Below are 25663 nucleotides of genomic sequence, written 5' to 3'. Positions count from 1 at the left end.
TCATATTTTCAGTAATGTCATGAACGGTGTAGAAGTAGACATGGAAAAAAGAGAGGGGTTTGAATGAAATCATATTTTCATGTGTGCCCACCGTGTAAGTGAGAGCAGCTGTGTGGAGAGATGGATTACATCAGCCTTGTTTGCAAACTGATCTTGATTGTGTAGGACAGGATTGAGGAACTATTCGAATAAAATTTTGAATTTAAAGGATTTAAGATATTAAAATTAAATGATATTATATAAAAAAATACATATCCTTTTTTTCTTATTCCAGCAAAACATAGTGTTATTTTTTTTTCTATTTGGCCTTCGCTTATTGTACAGAAATACACTTTCAGAAAAAAAACAGCTTGACACTAGGCCTCAAAAACACACATTTGTATCTCACCCATCCATAAAGGGTTAGTATTAGTACATTAAAATTATATATTTAGTACCTTAAGGTTTCAAGGTGGGTATTGTGGCTTAGTTGTCTAAATACATTTTTGGTGAATTGTACTGTTTTAGGGTACTCTTTTATTTAAATTTTCTATCAGTAGAGTGGCTGTTTGATGTAGTATTTGTGGCCAATGCCGTCTAGTTGTTTTGTAGCTCAGTATCTGTTGTCAACTCAGTCTGTGAAATCCGCCATATTACTTACAGTCAGGGTGTTCATAAGGCAGCCAGTGGTGCCAGGTGTTCTGGTACTCAAACTTGTTGTCCATCATGCTACATTGCTCGGCTCTGTAGTCATGGTACAGGTCCTTACACTCATGTGTATTACACATCTGGAACTGAAAGCTTGGGCCGGCGCAAGAACGTCCACCATTAACTGGACTGGAGGAGGTTAAAGGAATTGGAAAAAATAATTATTATATGTTAGATCGATAGATCGATAGATCGATAGATAGATAGATAGATAGATAGATAGACAGACAGATACATACTATGGATTGTCACAAGCTCGGGTGCGAAACTGTAGTCCTCTTCCACAGGAGCGAGAGCAGGAGCCAAACTCACTCCATATCCCCCAGCCTCCATCCTTTTTTATGATGTCTGGAGTCAAACTCATACAGTGGCCTTTAAAACAGTGCTGAAAGAGGAAGAGAACAAAGCAAACAAATAAACACAGAGGAAGCGAGTGAGTCTAATGCATCAGGACATATCTGGATTAAAGGCTGAGTGGCGGTACCTTCCCTCCTCCGCATGTGGTACCATCGATGGGCGGTCCTTTTTTGGTCTTGCAAAAGAAGGGGTTGTCTGGGTGAGCGCACCAAAGCTGCTTACAGGGGTCAAAGGAGCGATACTGAGAAATAGAGGAACAGAGAGAAGAAAATTAATTCTCAACCTCTCACACACACTCTGAATGAGAGAAATTTTACAACAAGACGCAGATGGTCAGATAGTCACTAGGATCAATCTGAAGGATGTCAGATTGGGTAAATATAGTAAACTGTTCTTTCCAAAGACGAGATGATGTGTAAATATCACTATTTAAATAGCCCTGTAAATCTCCAATAATCAAAAAAAGATCCATTAAAGTGTGTCTCTATAATAAATAAATTGTAATATATATATATATATATATATAGATATATATATATATTGTTCAGATAACCTGTTTGTTTTTATGAATTGTGAATTGTGCAAATGTGTTACACTTTGTTTCTACAATATATACATTGTATTTTATTCAATAATATAATATAACATAATATAATATAATATAACATAATAGCGATGTCATGTCACAATTATTTAGGCAAGATGAAACAGTATGATACATTTTCAATAATGGGCAGGTTACATTTATGTAACAAAGCAATCTCATGCAGGCAAAACAAAACAATGAAGAACAACGGTTTTAGTTATGATACAGCTTCTGACCAAGAGCACAGTTAGACAACAGAATGCTAGGCAGTGATGTGATATGGCCTCTTTTTTTTTCCCTCCCTTGGAGAAGTGTAGTAGACAGGACCAGAATCTCTGGCTGTGGTACTAATGATGACACTCCATTTAGCAGGATCCTAAACCCAACAAGCATTTCAAACACATCAAGACACTAAGTGCAAAATAATGGCTCGCAGTTTTCAGCAGTAGCCAGCTGGCTGCTCGTGTTATCTCAGTTTGAAGATTGTTTAGAGTTTGCCAAGCTAAATAGCGAAAACATTGCTGCACCTGAAGAGATTTTTAGATGTTTCAGGGAACTGTATTGTGGTTAAACTTGCTCCATTCAGCAATCTATTCATGGATATCTTTTCTGATGAATGTACTGTGACACGTCACCAGATTGCAATGACCTGGTTAACTTATCATTAAACGGATGTTCAAAAAAAGTTTGAGCTCCTTGAGTTTGAGAGAATCTGTAGCATGATTTCAATTACCACAGCAAATAGTTTTGTCCCTCAGAAATTGTGTTCAAATTAGTGTTTTTACAACTGAAGTCTAGGGCAAGGCATTCCAGAGAGTTTACAAGCAGAAATGTGTCACTCGTGTTTTTGCTGAAGCACTAATATACAATTTTCCACGCAAACATGTGTAAATTTGTCTAAATCACGCTTTTAGCAGTGAGACAACTGTTCGGGGTGTTATGCATTATAACCAGTTATGCATTATACTAATGTAATTCCTGTTTGTTGAGTTTGCTCATTGTACACATGCAGTATACAGTAGACATCAATTTGTGCATTTCTACAAACACTGAAGGACAAGTCAAACATATTTAAATGATTACATTTGTATTAAACTCAAGCATTCCTTTAACTACACGTCACACAGGCTGTTAAAAAAAGTGTGCCAATAAATTCCAAAATAAGGAAAAGATGACTGTGGGTTTAGTATCCCGCTGTGTACATGACTGCAAAATGACAATGAGTTCAACACCAACCAATAACATGTAATGATTAACAATAAGACCATCTAAATTGAACCAAGTTCAAACGAAAGAGGCCACATTGCAACTGAGGAGAACACCTTACCTGGGCTCCTGACGGCCCCACCTTTTGCAGCTAAGGGAATGGTTTAACAAGACAGTGAAGTACAGTCCAAGCAGTGCTGTTCAGCTGGAATTTCATTTTTCTGAGCAGAAATGATTCTTGAAATCATTTGTATCCAGTTTTGTGAAAGCAACATCAAGTGATTTCAAACTCATGCCATCTGGTTTTGATTATCTGATCATTTTTTATTCATATAATATTTGTTTCCTCAAAAAGGAATTGCAAACAATATAATTAGCCTCACATTTTCTCTCAGATAGATCATTTTGAAATTTGGTGTTCATAAAATGTGTTTTGTTTTGAATCTGGAATTTTTTCTCTATAAAATAAAACCAGCTGATGTGCTATGAAAGATTTTAAAACCTGGTCCTTCTTGTTCACTAAACGATTTGTTCACCCAATAATAAAATAAGTTTAAAATAATAATTTTCTCACCCTTGTGTAAACCCATATAACATTTTCCCAGCTTTTTTCCTTCAGCATGTACAGACATCAAAACTCAGTCACTTAACACAACATACTGTGGTACATTCATAATGCATTATTAGCATGTATAACACATAATACTGGGTCACGGCGATCTATGGTGAACCCAATGACCACAAATGGTGATTGTTATGGCAAGCTGATGGTCAATTATACATGCTCGTAGTGATTTTACAATCTCATAAAAAATAATGCATTATTTGAATGAAAAGGCCGGTGAGGGAGTTCATTCAAGACTCACCGCTGTGCACATCATATATCCGGCCCCGAAGTCAAAGCGACACTGTTGGTCCATAGTGTAATGCAGCCCGGGCAGCTGTGGAAGCTCCTCCCACGTGTGCTCGTACGGGTCATCACGGAGACAATCATATGAACTACACAGGCAGAATGAGGTAGTATATAATCCACGGTTGTACTAGTAGAGTTTTGGTTGATTGGGTGTGTATGTACATCTAGTACTCACTGCAGGTAGCGGCCCAGTTCCTGTTGACTGCAGCGGGACCAGAGGAACCGGTGGAAAGCGGCCTGCACCAGTGGGGCCATTATGCTCCCCATTTGCACCTCATCTCCACAACGGTTCCCCTGCCCATCATGCTCCATTCCCAACCTATAACACACACATACAGTACATATATTGTATATACAAACAATTAACATTTTTTGAGGACAATTTATTTTGCCATTTTTAGATTTTAATAATGTTACGAACAGACTTTAGTCAGGGAAGTTACCATATTTATGGAATTGCATAAATAAGTTCCTGAAATAGTATTTTTTTTTTAATGAATTGGTTGAGTGAAGGAATCAACAAGTCAGTTTTATAGGCTTTGCTTTGTTCCTGAATGAATTTGTTTTTTTGAACAAATCGTTTGAGCAAATAACTCAATGACTCACTCATAAGACAGTGGCTGCATCTGAAATTGTATACTCTCTGAGTAGGTACTTTCTTTGGATAAGTAATTACTTCACGAGTGTTAAAAAAATATGTTCTGTATAGCATGAATGCCATTTGGAACGTCCTACATCCGTCATGTTGTCATTGTTTGAACGAATAGATTGAGCAAATGTTTCAATGACTCACTCATAAAGACAGTGGCTGCATCTGAAATTGTATACTATCTTAGTAAGTACTTTCTTTGAATAAGTAATTACTTCACGACTGTTAAAAAAGTATGTTCTGTATAGTATGAATGTAATTTGGACGTCATTGTCATGTGACCAACCAGCATCAGTTGCATCACTTCACTGCCATTCACAAATACTCTCCCATGGCCTCGTGGGACAGTAAAATGAACATCGGATGCACATTTCAGAATCACGGAGGACGTAGTAAGTAATCCGGGTACTTTTTCGCCAACTGTATGAAAACTGAATTTGGATATACTAATCTTTTCACCTACAATATAGTTGGGAAGTATGCCGTTTCGGATGAAGCCAGTCACTTGTTTAATTTCTAAATTAATCAGTGTTTTAAACTAATCGGTAGTGAACAATCCAATGATTTGCTGTTTCACTCACAGACAGTCACTTTTTACCTACAGGCATTTTAGTGTAACTTGCAGAAAGAGTCACTATAAAATCCCCACTACTAATACACTAATTAGCAATACAAAAAGTGGAAAGTCATTTGTTCGAATGCTGCTCAACTAATAAGATTCAAAGACCTGGGGCCGGCTGCATAAACCGCTAAGACTAGTCTTCCAAGTTAGACATTCATCTTTTTTCTTTAAGACCGTTCATAACTTTTTAAAATCAGTTACATAAAAATGTAGATTGGCCTAATCTGATACCAAAAAGTAAGACTGATTACCCCTTGACTAACTGTTAGTGGGTCATACTAACTAGATCTTAAGACACTGTCTTAACATAATGGCTATGTTTATGCAACTGGCCCCAGAACTACATTTTGTATAAATTAAAATATATGATAATATGTATGCTTTTGACATACTGATATTAGGTAAGCAGGGGTGCAGCAGGTACTCACACATGGCCGGTTTCATGTGCCACCACAAAAGCCGACGAGAAACCATCCTCATGGTTGAGAGTGCAGCTCCGTACGGGATGACACATGCCTGTGACAGGAGCGTAACCTAGCAACACATAAGAACACCTTACTGAGTTTGTCCTCCTCATATCTTTATCACCATACACATATTTTTAGCGCTTATTTTCCACTGATCTGAGGCCTGAGGTCATGATCATTCATTTCAAGATCATTGTGACATGTTCTTGTAGACATCCATTTTTCAAAGTGAATGTGTGTGTTCATGTTTGAATAATCATCTGCTTTTATTAGCAACATGTTTCAATCTCTGGAGGTAGATGATGCTGTGCTGGTGAGTGTGTTTATGCATTTTACCCTGCATCCCCGTGGGTCCAAACTCTTGACGAGTGAGAAAGATGGCGTGATCGTGGTAATCTTTATCATTTGTGTCCTTCCTCTGCTGTTCGAAAGCCCATCTACACACATTCTCCAGACTCTGAGAAGGGTTGCCCAGCTCAATGAGACTCGTGGACTGAAAGCATACATGAGAAGGATGTTACGCTCAAAGCTTAATTTTGATTTTGCTATTGGCATCTGGTGGTGGTGTGAATCAATTTCAAACATCTAAATTAAGTTGTGGGTTTCAATACAAACTATTAAAGGAACAGTTAATCAAAAATGTACATTCTATCACAATTTCTGACAGAATCGGTTGTAAAAATGTTGTGTGTTGCTCGCATAAACCTATGACTCCAGAAGGCCTGGAATACAGCACATGGGTCATATGGATGATTTTTATGATGCTTTGCCATCATTGGAAAAAAAACAACTAGTATTGCAAAGCTTTCCATTTGTATTCCATCTTGTCATTAGGGTTTGGAAGGACATGAGGGTGAGAAATATTTGAAGGTAACTATATGAATACTGATGGATGTTACCACCAGACCAATATAAGTATGTATAAAAGTTAAAAAATGTTCAAAAGTTTGATGTCGGTAAGATTTTTAAATCTTTCTGAAAAAAGTATCACCAAGGCTGCATTTCTTTGATCAAAAAGATACAAACTATTTTCTACTTTAATATATTTTAAAATGTAATTTATTCCTGTGATGCAAAGCTGAATTTTCAGCATCATTACTCCAGTGTTGATCACATGATCCTTCAGAAATCCCTCTAATATGCTGATTTGTTGCTCAAGTAATATTTCTTATTATTTTCAATGTTTAAAACAATAATGTTTTCACAATTCTTGGGTGAATAGAAAGTTCAAAAGAAAAGTATTTATTTGTAATATTATAAAGGTCATTACTGTCACTTTTGATCAAATGAATGCATCCTTGCTGAAAAAAAGTATAATTATAATTAATTTAATTTTTGTTATTATATAATTATAATGAATAAAAAAAGCGTACTGACCCCAAACTTTGAAATAGTAGCAAATAACCACAAGACTTAACATTAATTGTGTTAACTTGAGAGTAGTGTGATAGAATTGTATAATAGCATTGCCCATAATATTAAATAACTTTAAATCACCATTTAATCCTAGTTAACCTAGTAAATTTCATATAAATTGCACCTCACACTTGCCCATTAGACATCCATCAATTACTGAACAAGTGTTATTTGTTATTACACTGAGGGATGAATATAAACTATTTTTTTGCGGCCAAATCACAGATGCTGAACCCAAGCTGTTCCTTTAATCAGAGGACAGACTCCTAAACAATTACATCAACACAAACTTCAAAAGCACGACACAATTGTTCATCAATCATTTAGTATCATTAACGTCCTTTGATGTTGAAAGTACTGAACAATCCAATCGATATAATTTGTGGTGAAACTGAACACGTTGACATGAAATGTTTATACAATAACAAAAGAAAAAAGTTGAAACCACGGCAGCCTTGACGCTGTTATTATTGCTTCATTTAACACTTGTGTGAACACAGACGTAAATATTGCTCTGGTTTTTCGCCGCATTCTGTGCAGGAAGATAAATGTGTGCAGAGAAACATCCAGACAGGAATGCGCGGCTGTGTTTTGATGACGTGGCCACGAGAGCCATTGGAAGTAGGAGATCCCTTCCAGATGTGTGTCCTGAAACTGCCTTATTCTCTCCCTGTGCCTTGCTCTCGTGCTTTTTACGTTGTAACAAGGTCATGAACTCTGAGAACTACGCTGCAATGTCTTCGTCAACCAGTAGAGGGAAGCTTCACCATTCCAATGCCTTGCTGTGCACCATGGGAAAGAAAGAGGGTGGTGGGAAATAACTCAACTCAGCATCACTCTCAGCACAAGTGCATCCAGCGCTTTATTCTCGCATTACACTTCATTTATTTGTGACTGATGATTTTTAAGCGGTAGGTTTGTGCGCAGGCAGCAAACTAACGTAAACTAGTTACTAAACACATGATTTATCTTCACTTATCTTCATTCCATCACTGAGATGTTTGTTGATAATGTCACAAAGGGTGTTTCTCGGGATTCTGTACACAGGAGACTTTATCTTGTTCTTGCTAACGGAATACATGACAGACATGCAAGCATGCTCATTAAAAGAACGTCTGGGCATCTTTATCGTCTCTGTGATCCGCCGAACACACACACTCTAAGACACAAGCGCGCTCTGTGGATTGATGCTGGGTGTGTCGTGTCAGGGTCTCTTTATCTTTTTCGGCGCTAGGTGAGGGGAAGAGAGGAACAGATGTGCGGAAGAGACTGTGATGTTGAAACCTTGTTGGAGGTGCGCGGGGTCACTCGGTTGATCGTGCGTGCCGCTGCCGGCAGCAACGGTTGCCACAGTAATTGGGAATGATGGACAACCTGCTGGCAAGACGGGCGAGGCTGCATGCTGATTGGGGCTGAGGCGGCAGGGGAGAGGAGTGGGTGTGGAAGAACCAGGCGTTTGTGTATGAGCGAGAATAAGAGGGAGGGAGAGGTGGAAAGGAAAAGATACAGATGGAGAAAGATGTATATCTGTAGCAGAGCTATTGAAATAAGTGGGTGATCCTGGGAGATTTGAGAATGCGAGTGAGTGTGAATAAGAAAAGGCAGTGGAAAGGTTTACACACTGAAAGGTGAGTGAAGTTAGTGAAGTCAGGTTAACAAATCTGCAATGAAATTGCTAAACTGGAACAACTGCATTAATGTGCCTCTATTAAAAGGCACCTATTATGCAAAATTCACTTTTACATGGTGTTTGAACATAAATGTGTGTTGGCAGTGTGTGTACACAACCACCCTATAGTGATAAAAATCGACCCAGTGCTTTTTCTTTTAAATCCCCATAAATTATAAGCACTGTCTTAGAACAAGCCGTTCTCAGATTCGGGGCAATGTGACGTACTTTTGCACAAGCCCCGTCCACGACTGTTGACTGACATTGCTGCTTTTAGCGTAGACCCGCCCTGACTGACCTGTACACAGTCCGCCATTGTTTTGACACCGGAGCAGCTGTAGACAAGAATGTCTCCTAAGAGACAGAGACCAGAGACAGAGAGGGTCGAAGAAAGCAGCGGAGCTTAAGTAGCGTTTTCTCGGAGTTCACTGTGTAGCCTGCTCCCTGAATCATCGCGCTTATTCATTTGTGGATGTTAACTGAATCTGTAAGTCAGCTACACTGTTTATTTCGGAATATTATATTTTATTCTGGTGCGCTTAACGTTATTGCTACTGTGTAATAGTAGCCTATGCTATTCACCAACTAAACAAATCCTATTCAATGCGTTCACAGTCTCTTTCACGGCCATTGTAGTAGCCTATTCACAAACTGTTTGCTCAAGCGTAGCGTTTTCTCAGAGTTCACTGTGTGTAGCCTGCTCCCTCAACCATGTAGTTCAATTTTCCATATTTATTGTATGTCATTATGTCAGTATCAGTATTTGCTTTCTACCATGCACAAATAAAAATATCACTGAACTTTTGCTGTATAATTGTAACAATGAGCACTCAAACACACCGAACCAACAATTACTAAAAACACAGACAAAAACTGATTTTGCATGGACACTTTGCACAAGTGTTACTGATGATCAGTGATCACAGCAGAAATAAGTGAGCGCGCGCACTTTATTACAGTTCATCTGAGTCGTTTTACGGATATATTTAAGTTTACCAGTTTATTAAGCACCCCCTGAAAAGGTGTGTATATATTTGTTTACTGTTAGTTGTAACGAGTGTTTTGTGTAATTCGCTGTGTATGTTGATGATAATGAAAGGGAGAGAGAGATTATGTATAAGACTTTAATGCGCACTTCTTATACTGTATTTATTCAGCTCTTACAGTGATTCTCTGGAGTAAAACTAACGCTTCATCTTTTGTGTGATGTACAATAAACTTCATTAAACTCATCAGTATATTTTTGGCCATCATTCGGACGCGGTCCGCTACAACAGGTTTGTACTAATAGTGGATAAAAGCAAGATGTAAAATAAGTTATAACGGTAATTAGTAATAGTAATAGTAATAGACTGTACCTGTTCTATTTCCATAAAGCATATATTCTCTGACTCTAGGCATTATTGTCCAACTCCGGGTCGAAATGAACACCGCTACTTTGAGTTTCTGTTTTGATATCAGATGAGATTGTCCTGACAGAGAGCGAGCTCGTGAGGCTCCGCCCTCTGGGCCGGCAGCAGCTGCTTATTTGCATTTAAAGGGATACACACTAAAACGGTGCGTTTTTCTGAGCCCCAAAAAGTGACAATTTAAACATGCTGTAAAAAATGATCTATTGGGTATTTTGAGCTAAAGCTTCACATACACACTCTGGGGACATCAGAGACTTATTTTATATCTTGTGAAAAGGGGCATAATATGTGCCCTTTAAAAAGGAAGTAAAAAGATAATCTTGTACACATGCAAAAAAAGAAAAAGAAAAAAGTGAATGATAGTTTTATCATCCTAGGAAATCCCCACCCTAACTGTACATTGAGTTATGATAGCCATGAACTGAGTTCTCTGAGTGTGTGTATTTTGCTAAATAATATGTTCGGACAACTAGTTTAATAGGCTATTATTCAATTATGTTTAAAGCACTTATTTAGAAATTGCTGTCATGATAATCTTGTAAGAATGTGTTCATTTTGAAAAATATGCATATTCACTCAGATACATTCTTGAAATGTACTCGTACAGTATGAACACATCTAAAAAAAGGACTATGCCGGCCTAATAGAAATGAATGCTTACTCTATTATTTAGTTTTTAAAAAATTAGAGAAAATAAATGGGATCTTGCATTAAAAAAGCTGGATGGATACCAACATTCAGTAAAAAGACAAATAAACTACACCGGAAAATATGCATAAAAAAGTCATGTGACTTAATAACATGCATTGCAGCGAAGAAAAAGAAAACATTTTTGCACAAATCCCCATGATAGTTTTGTTCTCTTGAACACATGGCACGGAAATGCTGGTGTATTTGTGAAATCGGATGGAAACCAGGGTTATAATCGTTAACTAAATCGATTAAAAACAAAAATATATAAACTAAAAACAAAAACTGAAAATAAAAGTAAGACCTAATTCAAAATGTTAATAGAAATTTTAATAGTATGTAAATAATGCTAAAATAGCAGCAATGGAAACATTTTTGTAGCGACCTGAGTTTAAATCCTGCATGCAATTTTTTCATAAACTAGGTATCAGGAATGCATTCAATAGCATTTAATTTGTGTCTATGTCATATATGCCAGAATCTGCTACTTGGGCTTGGTGTCAGAACATTTTTTCTCTTTAAAATCATTGTATATTTACTTTGTATCTAAATTGGGTTTCGACAGCCAGCCCACAGGTCAACCGACCCACTGGGAATGTCCCTGTGCTCCCTGAGGCCACCACATCCCTGAATGGAGTTAAACAACATTTTAAGTCACAGTGAGAGGCAGACGAAGCGTGACCACCAACAGACTGAAGGAAAAAGACAGAATGGAAAGGAAACCAGAGGATGTATGAGCATAGAGACAGAGATGAAAAGAGATAAACAGAGAGAGAGAGAGAGAGAGAGAGAGAGAGAGAGAGAGAGAGCGAGAGAGAGAGCGAGAGAGAGACCCGTGTGCTAACCGCCTGATGAGTTCATGTGGGACAGTTTGCATTTTAAGAACTTAATCCTGGAAAGACAAGGCCAGAGGGACAATCACCACAAATCAGCGTAGGAAACGCCATCTGCCTGACCCGCTGCAGACCTCTGTCTCTCCATCTCACCTGAAACTGCACGTAATCAGCATGTAACCCCACACACTATCTGTCACTGAGGAAAAATCACCATTTATCATAATGGCTGGGAGTGGTAGAGTGTCTCAGTAAGAAGAGCAAAATTTGAGGGCACCATAGCGTTGTGAGCTATTCCTCCCGCTGGGTGAACTGACATTTGTGGTAATGGTAAGCTCCGTCGCAGAGATAGAGAGGTGATGGATTGTCATGTTTAAGTGGCTTAAAAATATCTTCCTTATGGGTTACACATCCAGATAGCACTCCTGGAGAAAAGATCCTTTCTTCCTGAACCTGATACTGATTGAATAAATGGCGTAGGTGTGCGAGCAGGACGGTGGCGTGATTGCTGATGAGCGACACCTGCGCGACACACCGCGTCTCGTATCTCTCAAGGAGGAGCGGAAGCATAAAAGGAGGAGCAATGACAGTGAAGATCGAGAGAGGACCAGGCTTGGATTTATATTGTGTTTCTGTTTTATTGTATGTGGCAGCAGTCGTCCGTGAGGGACTGCTGCCTTTACTTTCGTTTTGTTATTTGTTTATTTACTTATTATATAAGTTTGTGAACGTTCGCTGGTTCCCGTCTCCTTCTTCCCATAACAACAAACATTGCTACAGTGTAAACTTCACAATTGATTAAGATGCATTTTTCCAGACATCATATTATTCAGATTTTCCCAGAGGAAAATTGCTCTTTCAAATCTCAGCTGTGTTTGTCTCAGCATTGTTTCATATAAAGGTGAAGTATGAAACTAGTGGCACCAAACAGAAATAATGTCACAAAAACAATAATAACAAACATTCTTATCATCTGCCATTGTCAAAAAAAAAAAAAAAAAATGCTTCGCAGCTAACTCACATTATATTGTCAATGTTGCTGTGTCGGGTAGGTCAAACAAAGAATGTTGAAAGGTTTTAACCAATGGGAATCTAACCTATGAAAGGCTTAATTAAATGTTAAACTGGCATGAGAGAAAGTATTTTAACAACGGCAACAATAAAATACACACTTGAACTAAAGTAGAGCTTTTATACCTCCTAAAAATCCTTAGGAGAAATAAACCTAGAAACAAAAAAGACAGTTAAGCAATACCACATTAGCAAAAGTAAATATCTTTCAGCATGATTGCAAGTGTGATATTGATTTTATTCAACAGTCCAATGAACTTAAAGTTAATATTGAGTAACTTACATTTTAGACAAAATGTTGCCAATTACTGTTCAAAAGGTACAAAACAACAGCAAAATGAACCGTTTTGTCTCTGAGAAATGCACAATAGTGGCTTCCCTGAAAGAATTCGTGTTTTTGAACAACTTTGATGAATAAATGATTCAATGAATCGTCTCAGTTGCGTATGCAAACCTCGTTCCCTGAAGGAGGGAACGGAGACGTAGTCCACGTCGACTGAATGGGATCATGCTAGGGAGCCTGTCCTATTGTCCTATTCCCAATCCCTGAGAATGTACTAAGAGGAAGGAGTCAGAAAGGCTGTCAAGAGGAGAGGTCGGTTGGGCCAATAAGGGGCAACTAGCAAGACCTGCTCCATCTCTTCATGATTTTAGCACCGTAGTGCAAGAAGGCTCACTGGGGAATGCATTTCTGCGGGGGCCCCAGGGAAGAAACAACTGGCGGAGGGACGAGTCCGGAGGGGCAACAGATGTAACTGTGCGGCCCCGAAGTGGTCCCAGGCTGTCGTGAGGCTTGTCAGCGGCACGATTGAGCAGGCCAGCAGTAATAAGTGGAATGAAGCGACCTTAGAAGCTTCTGACTCCAAGGAGGAGGTGGCGGGCAAGTTGCAACATGCGAGGGGAGTGTAGCTCAACGGTCGCAACGTTGTCTTTTCAGACCGGTACATGCTCGCTGAGCAGCGGTATCTCAAAGCGAGGAAATTGTAAGCAACTTGAGGCAATAGATGCCAATGCAGTCGGAGGGCGCCCAGACCTCTGTTACTGCATGCCCTTTATACGTGGCCCTTCAGCCGGTATTAGTGGACACTCGTTCTAGGAGCCATTGGCATGTCAAGTACATGTCTTTCAGGTCGAACGCTGCAGACCAAACTTGGGGATGGGGCATTTTTGAAAATGCATCTCTGTGTTTAGAAAGTGAACGGAGGCTTTCGAAAAAGGGCCCGTTTCAGTTGACACAGATCCAAGATGGTCATAACCCACCACAAATTTAGGGTACAATGAAGTACAGGCTCATGGAAGCCAGACTTCATATCGGCTGGAGGGAACGGCTAGCTCGCGTCCTTCGCCAGTAGGACTGCGACGTACACACACAGAACAGGAGCACTGCTCAACACCTAGGTGTGATGAATCTCACTAATTTTTAGAAGCATCTCTGCTCAACACCTAGGTATGATGAATATCACTGAGCCTGGGTGGAAGCTGAGCGAAATGAATCGCAAGCCGAGCCTGAAGGTACTGTTTGGGGCCAGGCTGGACCGGTTGGAAGCATTTTAGGCTTCCATAAAACCGGGCCAGGGGCCAGGGAACCACAGACGTACCCGAGGTGGGGCAGCGAGGTGGAGGACAGGGACCCGGCTCGAGAGGCCCGAAGGCGGCCCGAAGGGCGTGCCTACTGCAGCCGGCTCTATGCTGAGGCCTAGCTAGAGGCTGCTGCGGAGGCCCAGCGGGAGAGGCGGCAGGGGAACACCCTCGGCAACTAGCAGGCGGAGGAACTGCCACCGGCGGCGGGGTGGAGGCAGCAGCGGGCCGCCGAGGCAGGATGTGCCGGATGGCCTCCTTCTGCACTTGGGCGGCAGAAAACTGCTGGGCTCACCCTCCGATGCTGCAATCGGCATCCTGTCCTTTGGAGAGGCATCAAATGAAACGAATGGTCGGTCCAATACAGAGGGACCAGCGAGCTCAACGGGGGGCTCCACCGGCTGCGATGTGTTAGTGGAGTGAGGGGCCCACAGGCATTGGTTACCAGGCGGGGAAACTATGATCCTCTGATCACCCATCCCACACGGTGCCATAGCGGGGCATGGTAATGGGGACTCCACCTTCACGCATGAAGGCAAGTCTTGATCTCAACACCGCGATAGTCATATCCTCACAATGAGAACACAAACTATCCACAAAAGCTGCTTCAACGTGCTGCATATATACCCATACATTATACACACACACACACACACACACATATATATATATATATATATATACTGTATATATATATATATATATATATATATATACACATTCTACAAACACGTGATACAACTATTGTGACCGTCCATTTGGGGGGACAGGGAATGATCGCATCCAGAAACGCAAGGCTGGAATGGCATCTTGAAAAAGACGCAAACGCACCATGTTGCTCTTTCAGGAAATGGGACCCATCACCAGTGCCGGAGCACACAGGGGAATGACTGCGGCAACACTGAACAGTGAACTGAAACAGTGAAGCACTAATTTTTCCGCTCTCTAACCAGCCGTCAACAAACACAGAAATTTGATGCTGTTAAAACAGCAGTTGAGAGCTCAAAGCTCGCGATCACCGCTGCACTCGCACTGTAGAACCACCAGCAACTGCGAGAGTCTTCCTAGAAAGAACACCGACACACTCGCTCATTGTATACAACAATACTCTTCAGAGACATCAAAAACGATCGGCTCCAAAGCAAAAAGCAACTAGTGCGTGCATCCACTTCCGTATTTATACCCGCACCGCGGGGGTGGAGTGTGTGATGCGAATCACGCATGCCAATTGCATTGGCTCGTTCAATAGTTCGCGACGATGACAGGCTCCCTAGCGTGATCCTATTCAGTCGACGTTGAACATGAACGACTGAAAGGGAACTCTCATAAATGATTGAATAAATCACTCACTCATTGATTCACGTTAATGAAACAATAATTTAATTATTTTGTTCCTGAATGTATCAGAATGTAAATAATTCAATGGCTCTCTCATAAAGGTAGTCACTTGTTTGTTCCTGAATGATAAGCTAGGCTAGCGGTGGGTGCGTCAGACAGAGTTACGGCACGCACGGAGATGAAAAGGGTATGTATGGACTTATTTAACTCTGGGGGATACTGTGAATAAACTTAAGTCCCAAAAAATCGGCGTGTTCCTTTAAGTGTTTTGTTCAAACATTCAATGGGCCCTATCTAAGACCCGGCGCAATGCAGCGCCAAGCGCAACGCAAGTGTTTTTAGCTCGTTTCAGTCCGACGCAGTTATCATTTTCACATCCTATGCCACGTTGTTTAAATAGCAAATGCATTTGCGCCCATTTGTGCGCCCTGAAAACGAGGTGTGTTCTGGCGCATTGTTGGCGCGTTGCTGAGGCAACAGAAATAGACTGTGCCATTGACCAACTGAAACCTGGTCTAAAATCAATGGCGCAATATTTATTTATTTATTTAATGAGCGCGTTAGTAATGTGCGCCTACAGGCGGGTTCACAACGCGCGTACACTCTGCTTATTACACACACAGGGACGCACAGCAGCACACAAACATGCCAAATATTTAAAATAAAAGGATTACAATGTAAAAGATTATTATTGTGTACATAAAGATATGGTGGAATCCGGCTTGATGGTCTGCTTGCGCACTTTTACCTCGCGCATGAGCAGTTCCGTTTGCGCTATGGAGACGCGTTCGGTCTTTCCACTATCAAATTCCGTCATGTAAATAGCGAATCTGCCATGGCGCAAGCACAACTGGCATTTAAAGGGAATGGGAGATGAGACTCTGATTGGTTTAACGCATGTAAATCCCAAAACACACCCATTACTCATTATGAGAATAGGGACAACCCTTTTAGACTATGCGCCTGGTGCGCCGACCATTTTTCCCGTTGTTAAACTAGCAAAAGTGGATTCGGACACGCCCTAAGTGAACTTGCGCCGTGCGCTTTAGACCATGCGCTTAGATTGTTAAAATAGGGCCCAATGACTCAGTCATAAGGCAGTCACTTATTTTGTTCCTGATGAACCAGTGTTTTGAACGAATCACTTGAATTAATGATTCAATGTCACTCATAAAGACAGTCACCCATCACCACCAACTGGCATAAGGATGTAAAATATGGAAACAGTCACTGAAAAATCTCCTCCACTAATGCATATGTAATGCACAATATTGCTATTCATTTAATTTAATTTCTGTCCATGTGAGATATTGAAGAGAAATGGGATTTTCTAATTGAGGAACTGTGTCAGATGAAAGCTGAGCCTAGAACTGTGGTCACTATCAGGTCAACCACATCTGAGACGGTCTCTCTGATCTGAGATCAGCCTCTCCCTGATCTCCAGTTACAGGAAGAGCAGCATTTTATGGAGCTGTGTTTATGAATGAGGCAGGGTCATCATTGATTGTTTATCTGGCATTCTTGATTCTTCTTCCCAGAATCCTTTGCTCAGTCCCATAGGGGAGGTGCTGGTGTGTGCGTGTTTATGTGTTGGGGGGGGGGGAGGTATTAGGAAGGCAATTGCATAACATCAGCACTCTGTGTGCTTTGGTGTTGAACTGTGAAGGCGTGTGACTTTGAAAAGACACCCATGGGAAAGCTATGCTTTTAGTTCCCGTTTGCTCAGTCCGGTGGAATAACAGGCCCTAGGCCATGGTGAGCACCCAGCAGAAGGGGGTGGGAAAAGATGTGCATGTAAGCTAAGCTAGCAGTGTGTTTATGTGTTTGTGTGAGTGTGAGACAGAGGGTGGAAGAGAGAGAGATAGATACATGGAGTGTGTGTCTATACATGTTTGCTGCTGATGCAATATGTCAACCTGTCATGATATAGAACTGCAAAGGTGCTAAATGGCTACAGACAGTGAAATTGATCATTCTGGAATTTTTGTAAAAAGAAAAAACAATGTTTTAGGTTATATTAGTGCTCTATCAAGGTTAAAACTAGAGTCTGAACATGAAATCAGTCTCAGATGAAACTATTAAAGAGAAGTGTGTAATTTCTCCACTTCTACTGGCTACACCAAACTGAATTGAAAATAAAGTTTCCCAATCACTTCAATTTTTTGTGATGTCAATTGAACAAGTTTTTTTTTAATGTAGATAAAGGATGTACTGATTATGATAAAGATGTATAAAATTATGATAATGTATAATAAAACCAGAAGTGTGCAATAAAATAGCAAATAGGGCAATAATAATAATAATTTCATGATGACTTTAATTTTTCATCTGATATTTGATGCATGATGTCATTAGTCATGATTCACACACAATGGTTCTTACTTTTTTGGCATCCACCAAAACAATCCGAACTAGCACCACGTTTATTCGTGCCCCGAGAGATTGGTCATGATAGATCTCGTTAACCTGTGAAGAGAGAAAAGCAGTGTTAGGTCCAACATTAAGAGCTTCATATTGAGACTGATATTGATATTGTGAGCGTAAAAAGTCTCACTATACAAAACACCTATTAAAGCAAATTATGTTCAACTTCATACTGAATACCTTTTAGATTCATGTTTAGATTCATACCTTTTAGACATGTTTATGTTAGAAAAAAAAAGTGTGATGGAAAATGGCTAGCATCACTTAAAGCATTTTAAAACTAAACTGATTAAAAATATTAACCCTAACCCAAAACTTTTTTCTATTTGTACACTAACATTCAAATGTTTGGGGTCAGTCAAATATATATACTTTTTACTTTAATAGTTATGTTCAGCAAGGATGCATTAAATTTAAACATTAATAGTGTTACAAAAGATTTCTATTTTAAATAAGTGCTGCTTTTGAACTTTCTATTAATCAAATAATTCTGAAAAAAAACAAAAAAACTTTAAGAAATATTAAGCGGCACAACTGTATCAACATTGCTGCTCTAGAAAAAGTTCAGATTATTATCAAAACAGTTTTCTGAAGGATCATGTGACACTGAAGACTGGAGTAATGGCTGCTGAAAATTCAGCTGTGCCATCATCATAAATTATATTTTACAATATTTCACAATATTACTGATTTTACAGTATTTTTTTTATCAAATGAGTGCAGCCTTGGTGACCATTAGAGACTTCTTTCAAAATCATTGCAGGCTTCCAGAGCAGTAAAAACACAAACTTTTGAATGCTAGTGTACATAAAATACATTTAGTCCCTATGAAGCTAATATACGTTTCAGCTTAAAACATAACTCTAGACTAGTCTGATTTGCAGCTTTTAGAGGGGTTTCGAGAAGAACATCTAGAACATATCACGCCAGCTAAGACGAGAAAACCATCTGAGGCCAGATCATTTTCAGCATGGTTTTTTAGGTTTTACCAAATTTTGGGGGTCATTTGGTCCCCACAGACACATGTAGAAACACACAATGATGGTCAAGAGAGCCTTTTTCATTTCCCATGATTCTGCAGTTTGACTTCTCACCCCGCGCCTCGGCCATCTTTACTTGTTCAGTTTGCTGAAGGATAGGCCTAATGCACTGTGGGAAACGCGGTTCCCAGACAGAGAGGGAGACAGAGGCAGACAAATTGGTACAGAAGTTCAGACATTGTGTCCTCTGCCGCTCTGGAAGCCTGCTAATGAGACACTGAGATGTATACACAGCCAACAATAATGAGATTTCTGATGGACAGACTGCGGGAGGGGGAGCGAGAATAAGAGACGAAGACAGACAAGAAGAAAGGGGCTTAAAAGAGGGCAGCAAGGAAGAAGGAAAATGTGGAAAAGGATTATACAACATGCTTTCCAAACCCGATGTGTCGCTGCACCGACTCACCTGCTCTTTTACATTGCCAAGCAACCGGCAAACTTCAGAATGGGGTGGAGCCCTGTCTCTCTAACTCTCTCTCTCTCTGTATTCCTGCCATTCCCTCTTCGTTTGCTGTCATTCTTTTTGACTGTCAGAATATGTTTTGGTTGTGCTGTCTGTCAGTGTTTCATTATGTTTCTGCAGACTTTGTCTTTATGATTCACAACTTTTCTGAATTCATCATCTCTTCCCCTACTACAGTTTCAAATAGTATGTGTCTACAGCGGCCAAAAGCTTATCTTTCAAACTAGTGGATAGGCCTTTACCGTAGAGTTTGCCAAGATTTCTTCAGAAATTCTAAAGAGCGCAGCTCTTAGGCTTGGTTGCCTTAGTAACCATGTTAATACAGATGCCAGGTGACCATGACTCCAGTGTTCCGAACTTTAATGATCGTTAAACTGAGGCACGACTTTCATACGGCACACACTGTGCAACACCTCAGGACTCTGCATTAGGAGAAGCAGTGCATGATGGGATATGGCTACTGCCTTGTTTCCAGACTTCACTTCAAAGAAAAATAAATACATGGCTGGCAGTGAAAGTTTATTTCTCTCATATTATTACAGTATACGCTAGGGCTGAAAGGTATGATATATACTATAGTATGTATTGTACTGTTATGTGAGAGTAGCAGTGTCTAAATTGGCATTCTGCTGTCATCTGCATTTGTGCATTTTGGCAATCCAAAAAAAGTAACTTACAATGCAATCAAATGGTTTTAAAGGGCCCCTATTATGGATTTTTGAAAATGATCTTTTCATGTAGTGTGTAACATAGCTCTAAGTGAATGAAAACATCCTGCAAAGTTTTAAATCTGAAAGTGCACCGTATATAAAGTTATTGTCTTTCAAAAGTAAAAGTCGACTCTTAAGTCAATGAAATGAATTGTTTTTCAAACGAGTCATAAGCCGTTTCGTTGTGACGTCAAGACGAATCATTAGCATATTGCCCGCCCACTTATTGCGCGCGCAGACACCAGGGAAAACTTGAACCTCAAACCGGCAGCTGATTCCTGTGGGTACTGGATAGCATCATGTTGAGAAGACGCTGTGCTCTACAATGTGAAGGTAAAGCCAGTTTTTTTTTTCACTGCCCAAGTAGAGCATGTGAAGAATCAGTGGTTAAAATTCATCTTTACCATGATATCACAGCAGTATAATCCTAAACATTTGCTGTGTTCCCTTTATTTCACTGATGACTGCTTCTCAAATCTCCTTCAATGCAGGACTCGCGAACTGCTTGCTCTTGAAAGATGGTGTTCAAAATACTTAGTTTTGAGTTTTATATTGTGTAGGTCTCCTGCTAACTGGCTAACTCACGTTATCACTGTCTTACTTAAATACTTCTGCTAATCAGTTTGTGGGCCACTATTACCTATAACTGTGTCTATTAATGCAGATTGTCTGTCATTCTCACTACTTTGAGGAAAGATTAAGCATGGAGCAAGATTTGTTTTACCAGCGTTTATGTTAGATCAGTCATTCAGATCAGTCATTCACATCAGTCATTCACGCTAGATCTCGGCTAATGTATACATTGCATACATGCACTGTTATTGATACAGTTTCCACGTGTTTACCGCAATATATTACAAAAATACTCAGTAAATAAATTAGTACAGGTAAAATAATTGGTTTGTTGATGGACATGCACTTGTTAATGCTGATGGTGAGGAATTACAGTTGCAACATCTCATAATGTACCTCAAACTGAGTAGTGTATCACTGAGAAACGTCCTGCTCGAATCGTCCTTGCGATGGAGGTTTGGGTTGAATAACTAGTTCTTCCAGTGTTTCATCATCGGACTCGCGCTCGCATTGATATGGTAAAATCGACGTCATTGTTTGTTACTGTCTTTAGTTTACGGTGTAGGAAGCCTCAGGACAGCTGACGTTGTTATGGCAATGGGCGTTTTTGTTTTCAACGCGCGTGCTGTACGCGGTAAACCAATCACAACAGACTGAGCTGTCTGGCAAATCAGAGCAGAGTAGCTCACGGAAAGGCGGGATTTAGAGAGACTGATTCATCTGACGAGTCGTTTGAGAATCATTGAAAATGTGGTGATGTGCAAATGTATATTATGAGGAAATTAAACAGTATTTTGACCTTTGATGCATGTAAACCTGTTGTAGGAGACTCCAAAACAACATTAGGAAACTTTAAAATAGCATAATAGGGGCACTTTAAGCCAGTTATTTATATCTTTTGCTGTAGTGTGTCAGTAGGAAATATCAGTTTACATTTCCAAACATTCACTTTTACACAAGTGCCTAAACCCTTTCACCGTACTGTAGCTTTGCAGGTAGGAAGTGGACTTCAAGCGGTTTCTTCAAGTGGACTTGATGTTGGTGAAATCAGATCTCTGTGTGGAGCATATGTATTCACAACTTTTCTGAATTCTTCATCTCTTCCCCTTCAGTTTCAAATAAGTATATCTGTCTGCAGCTGCCAAAAGCTTATCTTTCAAACTAGTGTATGCATATATATATGGTATTTACAGTGTCCTTGTTACAAAATCATGTCATCCAGCAGTCTCCTCACTTCCTCATTCATTCTCATCCTTTTCACCAAAAATGTGTACAGATCAATACAGTACAAAGAACATGTAGGATGTTGTTGGAAAATAACTTTTCTGTTAACCAATTGCTTTTTAATCTTCGCTATTGCTTCAATGCAAATGAACAAGCGCGCCGTTATTTGTTGCGTAGTAATGCATGTTCAAGAAAGCCAGATATGCACAGATTTTGCGCAATATGCAATATTTAATAATCACGATGACTCACGAGTTGAATATTTGTGCTAAATCTGCGCAGATCTGGCTTACACAAACTTCCCCAGCAAAGTAAGTAAGCATAGTAACACGCCAAATTGGCTAGTGATTTGACAGCGTTACCCGCCACTGTTGTTTTTTAATGCGGGTGTTCATTTCAAACCCTGTATATATATACATTCTACTAACTATAAGTAACTTTGTGACTAATAACAACTAACTCTCATTAATTTGCAATTGCAGGTCATCTAACTCTCAATATAGTATTATTAGACTGTTAGGTTTGAGTTAGGGTTAGTAGAATAAGTTGACATGTACTTGCAAAGTTGCTTATAGTCAGTAGAATGACTATAAGTATTTGATGTGGAGCATCAAAATAAAGTGTTAGTAGATATTAAGCAGACAGTCTACTAATGCTGTAATGAATGATAGTTGACATGTTGGAAAGTTAGTTAGTAGAATGTCTAAAGTGAACTATTGAAATAAAGTGTTGATTCAAGTAATAAAATTTAAAAAAATATACTGATAACATATTTAAAATGATGAGAATAAAGGACATTATTCTCACAAATGCTGTATTATCAAAATCTTAGATGTTTAAAAATTAGGTAACACTTTACAATAAGGTTCATTAGTTAACATTACTTAACTACATTAGTTAGCAAGAACTAATAATGAACTGCAGGTATTTACAGTGTCCTTGTTACATACGTTACATGTACTTACCATAGTAATAACAGTAAATTATGCATAATTACATGCAACTAACCCTCAACCAAACCCTAATCCTACCCTAACCCTATAGTAGCTAATTAATATTACTCAGTACTTAAATATATAATTACACTGTAACAATGACACCTTAAAATAAAGTGTAACTGAACTACAGCATTTATTAATCTTTGTTAATGTTAATTGCAACATATACTAATACTTTATTAAAATCTTGTTAACATTAGTTAATGCACTGTGTACTAACATGAACAAACAATGAACAGCTGTATTTTTTATTAACTAACGTTAACAAAGATGAAAAAATACAGTATAACAAACGTATTGCTCATGGTTAGTTAATGTTAACTAATGAACCTTATTGTAAAGTGTTACCAAAAATTTTAACATGCTACTAAAATGCTGTTGTGCCCACTGCCCAGCCCTATTATGCAAATGCTCACATTGTTGGAAAGCTTAATATTAATTAGAATCACAAATCTTTATCAACACCAATAGTGTTCTTCCTCAACCTCCTACAGAATAAAAACCCTATAGATTCCCCCCTCCCACCCATCTCTCTCTATGTTAATGAACGTGAGAGTGTAGGTCTCATTAGTACAGCCCTGGTTGCTGGCCTTGTTCAGGAGCACTGGGTTTCATCAGCATACAGGTAACTAATGGAGACCTAGAGGTCGGCAAGTCAGAAAATCATTAATATCCCATTAATAATGCAGCAGGGGCTAGCATTGTGGCTTCACCGCTTTAGAGGAAGGAGGGGATAGTGAAGAAAATAGCAGAGGGTGCAGATAGGAAGATAGAATTAGAGGAGAGAGGGGGCAAAAAATCTATGTGTGAGTATGTGACCGAGTGAGTAGTCAGTGCATAGTGTGTGTGTGTGTGTGTGTGGGGTGGGGGGGGGGGGGGGGGGGGGTGGGGGGGGGGGGTATAATGACCAACATTCCCTCATCAAATAGATTAGCCAGTGTAAAAGAGCCATGGTAAGGAGCCATTTAAAAGAGGCCAACTTATCAGAATCTTATCAGACCTGTTTATCATCTGGCCCTGCCAAACTGTAAAAAGAACATCGATAGAAGGGATTTAAGTGCCAAAGGGGGAATCTATAGGGTTTTTATTCTGTAGGAGGTTGAGGAAGAACACTATTGGTGTTGATAAAGATTTGTGACTCTAATTAATATTAAGCTTTCCAACAATGTGAGCATTTGCGTAGAAGGGATTTAAGTGCCAAAGTGTTTCCTTAATCACAGGTATAGTGGGGTTTTAACAATACACTGTCAAAGGAATAGTTCGCTCAAAAACCTTCAATAATAATAAACACCATTGTTTCTGGTATCTCAAGAAGCAAACATGACTGATGTCTATCTTATGAAAATTTTCAGAAAATCTTCTCCCTCTTGCAACAACACCTCTTCTCTGATGACGTTTACTGGTGTGAAGGCGGGACAACCTGTCACTCACATGAGATCATAGCAATAACAAACCACAACAATCTAATGATCCAATCAATTCTCGATGGATCGTCCTACATTTTTTTTCTTGATCGAGAAGCCGTTTTACTCAGAAATACGTCACAATGGGGAAGAAAATATTTTCTCAACTTCCATTTCATGTCAACTATAAGAAGTAAATATAATAAAAAAATTAATCAATATAATTAAAATAATGTAGTTATACATAATAATAATAATAATATTAATAATAATAATATATCCACTTTTTGGCTAATTGTCAAGCTGTACTGGATTTACTTTTTTCACTCAGAAATTGCAGGAGTGGTAAATTGAATACTGTATATTCTATCGTAATTGTACAATATTACGTATAATCTACATGCGTCTTACGGTTTTATTGTAAATACAGATGCTGCATCTAAAAAAAAAAAATTACTACAGAAAAGACTTCTTGTCAGTGCAAGCAAATTTTGACAAATCACTCCCAAACAAATCTTTCAATCCCCATACAACACTGATTTCACCTTGCATCCCACATATATATTATGCTGAATCATCATCGTCCTGTTTTAGTCCCGGAGAGGAAAGTGAATGAGCACAGAAATCCCATCAGGCTCTTGGCTGGCGGTCCTCCCAATCTCCCTTTCATTCTTCTGTGATGTACAGGAATGCTCAGAGATTAGGGTACGCATTGGTGGACAGTATTTGCTCAGACTCATTACTGAATCTCTGCCATTTTCACTTGACATTTTGGACCATTATTACCTGTCTGACATTTGAGGGCCAGAACAACATGTCCATGAAGAGCTGATTACATAATGGTCCGTCTGCCCACGTCTTGTTTACTCCTGAGGAGCGACTAATATAGAGGGAAGCAATTAATATTGTCGACTTTCAATTCACACAATTAATGCTACACCCAAAGGTCTCAGCTCCATTACACAGACTGGCTTCGCAGTGGGCACCGTCGAGGGGCTGTGATGGCGTGTTCCTGGATCTGATGTGGTACTTTCAGTTCTGTGCTAAAGGCAATCTTAGATCAGCATGTTCTGAGATTTCCCAAGATTGAAAACTAGAAAGAAGTATCAACAACAACAAACTCTCCCATAAAGAGCTTCTGCATCAAATACTGGTCCATTATCTTGACTGCAACACTAAATCTGAAAGTCCCAGACTTAAAGGGGTGGAATAAAGGTGAAGAATTGCTGATTGGTGGATTGGAAGTGTGGGCGCAAGTCAAAAGGCCTCCAGATCTTTTGATCCCTGTCTGACGCATCGATTCCTCATCATTTCCCATGGACCTATGAAGTGAA

The 25663-nt window shown here is 39.4% G+C and overlaps 1 protein-coding gene across 4 annotated transcripts in view; it reads right to left on the bottom strand.

Annotated features, from left to right (window-relative positions):
- Positions 1-25663, bottom strand: part of LOC311094363 (A disintegrin and metalloproteinase with thrombospondin motifs 2) — a 157095-nt gene that overhangs the window by 14140 nt on the left and 117292 nt on the right. For 2 of the 4 annotated variants that reach the window (XM_084132294.1, XM_084132296.1), the window contains exons 5-13: positions 17877-17960; positions 5824-5980; positions 5449-5554; positions 3925-4068; positions 3703-3835; positions 2958-2987; positions 1172-1285; positions 927-1072; positions 641-816 (exon numbers count right to left, since the gene is read on the bottom strand). In XM_084132294.1, the coding sequence (XP_083988420.1) occupies positions 641-816; positions 927-1072; positions 1172-1285; positions 2958-2987; positions 3703-3835; positions 3925-4068; positions 5449-5554; positions 5824-5980; positions 17877-17960 (1090 nt within the window). The remainder of the gene's footprint in view (positions 1-640; positions 817-926; positions 1073-1171; positions 1286-2957; positions 2988-3702; positions 3836-3924; positions 4069-5448; positions 5555-5823; positions 5981-17876; positions 17961-25663) is intronic. The other 2 variants (XM_084132297.1, XM_084132295.1) reach the window with 1 other exon arrangement.

Source organism: Abramis brama, assembly GCF_963993115.1.
Source record: "Abramis brama genome assembly, chromosome: 13".
Classification (NCBI taxonomy): Eukaryota; Metazoa; Chordata; class Actinopteri; order Cypriniformes; family Leuciscidae; genus Abramis; species Abramis brama.
Note: the sequence above shows the minus strand (reverse complement) of the source record. Positions and strands in the feature narration are given on the sequence as shown.